Below are 5844 nucleotides of genomic sequence, written 5' to 3'. Positions count from 1 at the left end.
GAACACTAAATTCATTCCTTGTTATGATAACTCTTTACCATTGAGCCCAGAAGTATTATTCATTTAAATCTAAAAAATGATGTTGATTTATGAAAATTATATATCGTTTCGCGTGCGCCTCATATGACGTTGGCAAATTAGATAATTATATGTATGCAACCAAAAAATGCATTAAAAATGCATTGTATCCAGATTTAAAAAATAAAAACTATACAAGACTGACCATAAGAACCTTGTGTAATAGAATAATCTACAATCGGTATTCAATATGGTCCAATATGTATTATACTTGAAACTACAGATAATCTAATATGATGGAGTATGTAATTGGATTAACCGCGCATGCCCACAAGTTAATTTATATTACGTGTGTGATGGGCTTGCTATTTCTATTTTTTCACATTCACAAATATCTTTTCGGATTTATCACGTATGCATTGTATTTGTATGAACAAAATAACTACAAGTTTCTTGTATTTCTAACAATGGATACTTCGTCAATAGTTTGATTGAATCATATGAACATAAAAAGTTGACTTATAATAATAAGGCAATAAATTTATTTTCAATATCAACAAATATCAATAAATGCAAAAATAGAGATGAAGTTGCACTATGATAAAGTCTTTATGTTCATAGAATGAATTGATGCAACGTCCTGTGTTTTCATAAGCCACTTTGAACAAGAGAGGTTGTCGGGTAATTCCTGAAAATAAAATAAGTAGAGTAAGAAAAATCTGTTTATGATGTAAATCTGAACGGGACTGCATATAATCAAAGATAAAATTCCTATCATTGTATTTGTAAGGTATTTCTTTTCATCCTATAATCTGTCTTCTTTTGGTGTAAGTTATCTTCCTAGATTTTCGAAAGTTTATTGCTGTATTTAAGTGTTTATCAATAGTTTGTATACATTGTAGCACATAAAAGAACACGAAAAAAAGAAAATGGGGGAAAATGAGTTTAAAACAATTTATCTACGCACATTTGACAGAATAAAAAATAAAAATCACATAAACTTTTGTATATTTGCTATTTATAGCGACATTTTTAAATCGTGTAGTTTGTTTCTAACAGTTATGAAATGAACGAAATAGTTTTCTGACTATGTACTTTAATCAATCAAAGAATTCTATTAAAAAGATCTTTTTGTCTTACCTCTAATGCACGTACTTTTTGTCTTACCTCTAATGCACGTACTATAATTTACAATCAATTAAGTTTCGCTTTTCCATGTTCTTTGTCTCAATAAAAAATGTTTTAAAAAAATTTTATTCAGAAAAATGCTTCTACTTAGAGTTACCTAGTTTCTCTCTCAAACAAGATTTATTTGAATTATACAATTATGATTACCAAAAGTTGTTCTATATCTAATACTGTGTTACAACTAATCCTGTGTCAGCACGTGTGTATGGTGTTTGTAAACACACTGTAAGATTTTATCTACCGCTTAACACGGTCAAAGCAAGACTGCGACTCGTATCATCTATTATATTAGTTTTGTTTATGTTATGATATTTTGGTTGAAGGCCATATTTGGTATCCCGCTGGTATTTTGTTGGGTAATACTGATGTACCGAAACTTCAAAGGACTATGGCAGCGTAATTTTGCATGGATTGTTTTGTTTCTTAGAATCCATTAGTCTGTCCGCACAGTCAGGGGTAAAATTTTGTCTGATATGTTATTAATTGAATTTTTTAATCATAATCATAAAATTCATGGGTAAAAAAATATCAATTCAATACTTATATTCATATTTCGTTAAAGGTATCGCTCCTATGTAACAAGTGTGTTATGGAATTATTTTTATCATTTTCTCATATATTTGAAAGAACATTTGAAAAATAATATTTTTATCCCTTATATAATTTCAAGTTTTAATAAAAAAAACGATGCATGATCTTCCTTTCAAAGCTTTTAGGCATTGATAAAGTAAATAACGTTGAAGGAAAGCTGTGAAAAATGAAAAAAATAATAATAAAGGGAATCTACAAAAATTTAAAATTGCATTTTATCGGATAACAAAAAAAAATTCAATCATTAAAAATGAACAGTTCCCAAATGCATTTCATTTTAGAAAAGGATATTCCCTACATATATCATTTTTTGCGGGATATCGACATAAATGAATCGGTAGCGCATTGGGTGTCTGGGTGATTGAACTGGAAGAAATTTATCTTATCAGGCAGATTACTGAAATTTGTGTAACGGAACCGCATAGCTCTAGGACCCGGGGTGTCATTCCTGTCCCCTATAGTTACATAACATCAATGGTGTCCAAAACCCCTCGTAATCACTAACCACAAGTTACTTATTTATTATGATACTTCTTTAATAACAAAATGATACAAACATTTCAGTATTTCTTCATTATTTAAAGTTACTGAATTATATTTCTTTTATAATGCAATAAATTTATTATTTCATTAAGCAACATGAATATCATTTATGTACATCAATATACGTCACTATATAAGTTTTTTTTCTTATTTCTTACTTTAAGAATTTGATTTTCGGTATGGTTCAATTCTTCTCCAATTACTAGTAATATGTAGTTTCTTTAATTTAATACTTTTTAAACATATATGTATGTAATGTTGTTTTTATTTAGAAAACAAAATTTATATGAAAACATACAATACAGCTTATAAACATTTAATCAATGTCTTTTCATTTTTATATTTTATATTTTTCGTATTTTTTTTTTATTTTAATTGTATACAAATTGAGTAAGTTTTCATTAAGTTTATTCTTACTTTTATTTCAAACCCCCCCCCCCTAATATTTTTTTTTTACTTTCAAAACTTGATGATGAAAATAAATGCGAATATAGTTATTTAATACAAATGTGTTTACAACTTTTAATTTTTTTTTCCATATTTTTTTTTAGTTTAATGATATTTAACCGGGAGATTTCTTGAAGAACTATTATATTTTTCCGCAAACTTACCGAGACAGGGGTGAGTGGTAGACGGTCTGTGAGGACTGGTCCCCGTATCCCTGCCACTGGGCGGACGTATTGTTGTACATCCCCGTGTTACATCCGCCATTCTGTGCGGGATAGGTTCCATTCGGAACTCCATTGTGGTACCACTTCATGAAAGGATTGTTCATGCTCTGTCGCAATAGAGCTTCATCTAGTCTATATGCGCGGCGCTCAGCTTCTGTGTACGGTGAATAGATAGAGTTAAATGCGGTTGCGGAGGGTGAAAATGGGACACTTGGTGTGAGAGGGCTATATCCGTTAGTTAAATGATACATTCCTAACTCAACCTCCTTCTTCCTTCCACGTCTCCTGGACCTCCTACGTTGCCTGAAATCGCCCCGCATAAAGTCCTGTATGTTGGCGGGGTGTATGGCCCAGTAGTTGCCCTTCCCATCCTCGCACCTGCCCGCCTTGATGAAGCAGTCGTTCAGAGACAGGTTATGGCGTACACTGTTTCTCCAGCCCTGGCCACGGTTCTGGTAGTACGGATAGTTCTTCTCTATCCAGCTGTATATGGAACCCAAACTCAACCTTTTCTGTGATGATTCCAGGATGGATTTTGCAATGAGGGCAATGTAGGATAGGGCTGGTTTGACGTCCGCATTTCCTCGGGCTTTCTCGTCGTGGCCCTTTTCGGGATTTGTCTGGTCCACCGGTTCTATTTTGTCATCTTTTGATTCAGTTTTACTACCGCTGTCATTGTGGGTAAGATGAGTTTCGCTGCCTGGAATGTTTGTCTGTAGTCCTTGCATTTCCGGTTTGTACTCCACGGAATTCTCCAGCTTCACGTTATCCTCGTGACTTGAGTTCAAATCTGTCTCATGCATGAGTCGAGCACCATCTGTATCATACCGCGGGGTAATATCAAGTGAGCCAGTGGTCTGGTCCATAATATCGACTTTCGAAAGAATCTGCTCTCCGCCTCCCCGAGTTATTCCATACTCTGGAATTTCCTGCCGTCCTGTGGACATTTTGTAATAAGACGGACTCGAATTCGGAACGAAACCTGGATGGAAAATTGTTGTAGATTCTGCATAAGATGGAGGGTCTCTTGGAAGAAAATTTCCAGGCGATGAAACGTTGGAGAATAAGCCGTTGAAACAAGGATCGGATGTTTCTGAATAATGGCCATGGTGCAATTTGATTGTCGATCCGTCAAAGTTCGTGGAAGACCCATAGATCCCATTTTGAAAACAACCACTGTCATAATGTGCCGGTTGCATTCTGAAGCTTTGGTATATATCAAGAATCAACAAATATGATCACGAAGTTATTAAAAATATTTACGAGAAAACAAATCTTCTTCAGTCGTTTGTTTTTCTAAACATCCACCGCTCTGGGTAACACACAAATAAATCTACTTGGATTTCAAACTCCAAGCTAAACACTACAAAACTCAACCAAACATTTGTACGTTCTGCCAATATAACGGCCAGATCGCCTTATTTTATATTTCCTAGTACACCGGGTCGCTACCTAAATCGGCTCCATATTTGCGTGTCCACATTGAAAACGATATTCGCTACCAGAACGCCTTCTGATTGGTTGAAATTCGCCGTCGAGAGATTCACGAGATGTCACAAAAGAGCGGGAGGCGGGTACCTTGATATGGTTAAATTGTTTTTAAATTGATAATAGTTGTGAAGTATTTAGACTACGACTTAATAGACAAACAATCTATGATCCGTGGCTAATCATGATGCAGTCATCGATAAGAGTTTGTCAACAGAAGTTGATTGACTTATCGCGGCTTCTGGACGCCATAAGTACCCAGAATTATCTCCGCTTCAGTCAAGAATTTCACTGATTTTTATTTATTCTAGGGAAAAAATCTTTTTTAATTACCAAAGTAACATTTACTATCATACTAGTAGGAAAATTTACATTCATACTAGTAGCTATATTTATAGAAAAAAAACCCAGAAAAATATAGAGAGAAAGAAAGTTACCACTAGCATGTTGAGAATGGCATAGAAAAATATTAACCCTATATAAATATATTTGAAATTCTCTTTAAAGATCAAAACATTTAGAATAAAGGAGGTTGACTAGAATACATTTTAGAGTGTTTTTAAAGAAATGCTTGTTATAATAAAAAGTGTTGATTGCCAGTTGTCAATCAAATTAAAATTTCATTGGGATAGAGAGAAAGAGATGGAGAGAAGAGAGAGATTTCTTCACGTCTGTTGTCTAGACACATCATCTAAGGAACTGTGGGAAGATTCCTGTGAACACTGTGAACACGTATTGGGGCCATCCACGGACAACATCGCCAGCTTTGACGAGGACCCGGGGAATACCAGGTTTTATTTATATATCCAGGGTCCGCGCTTCTCTGTCCCGCTAAATAGCCCAAATCAAGGCACAATACAATCTAATGTAAACACAATGATTAACACAGAAAACAAATTAGGAGTTTTAGGATACCTTCTTAACTTTTTACAAAAGAGTTCGTAACGTTGTTCAAAGCAATGTTCGTTCGGCAGCATCACGATACCCAGCCCTTTATACTGTGTACTCTGGGAGAGTGGGGGGAGATGTTGGTTTTTATTTGGGGTTCGTTACACCGGGTTTGTCAATACTTACTTTTGGAAGAAGTAAGCGGATAGATTGGTTCAGATCAAAGATGACAGAAATGTGTGGGGATTTACATCTATTTTAAACGCATGTTCTAATTCTTCGTGTCTTTATACACCGTGGTCGTGGAAAGGGTTAACTTAAAAGCAAGACTCCAGACTACATTAAACAGTTTTTTCTGAAAAAAAAAATCAACTACAGCTTTAGAAAAAAAGTCTTGGACTTACAGATTATAATGGATTTTACAGAACAAAAGAATTTACGGCAAAATAAAAAAAAG

General features: G+C 34.3%; 1 protein-coding gene across 1 annotated transcript; it reads right to left on the bottom strand.

The window, feature by feature from the left end:
* Positions 1-537: 537 nt before the first annotated feature.
* On the bottom strand, positions 538-4439 carry LOC128157703 (uncharacterized). Its single transcript, XM_052820297.1, has 2 exons — positions 2952-4439; positions 538-706 (listed from the first exon to the last, which is right to left on the bottom strand). The coding sequence occupies exons 1-2, from the start codon at positions 4208-4210 to the stop codon at positions 667-669; spliced, it is 1299 nt and encodes a 432-aa protein (XP_052676257.1). The 5' UTR covers positions 4211-4439; the 3' UTR covers positions 538-666.
* Positions 4440-5844: the final 1405 nt, after the last annotated feature.

This window comes from Crassostrea angulata, chromosome 8 (assembly GCF_025612915.1).
Source record: "Crassostrea angulata isolate pt1a10 chromosome 8, ASM2561291v2, whole genome shotgun sequence".
NCBI lineage: Eukaryota > Metazoa > Mollusca > Bivalvia > Ostreida > Ostreidae > Magallana > Magallana angulata.
This window is presented reverse-complemented; position numbering and strand designations above follow the sequence as displayed.

Bases quoted from the DNA above. Each gene is read 5' to 3' on its own strand.
- LOC128157703 (XM_052820297.1), bottom strand. From the start codon at position 4,210: ATGCAACCGGCACATTATGACAGTGGTTGTTTTCAAAATGGGATCTAT. The intron at 707-2,951 runs GTAAGTTTGCGG...TTTTATTTTCAG, and splicing joins TACCACTCACCCCTGTCTCG to GAATTACCCGACAACCTCTC.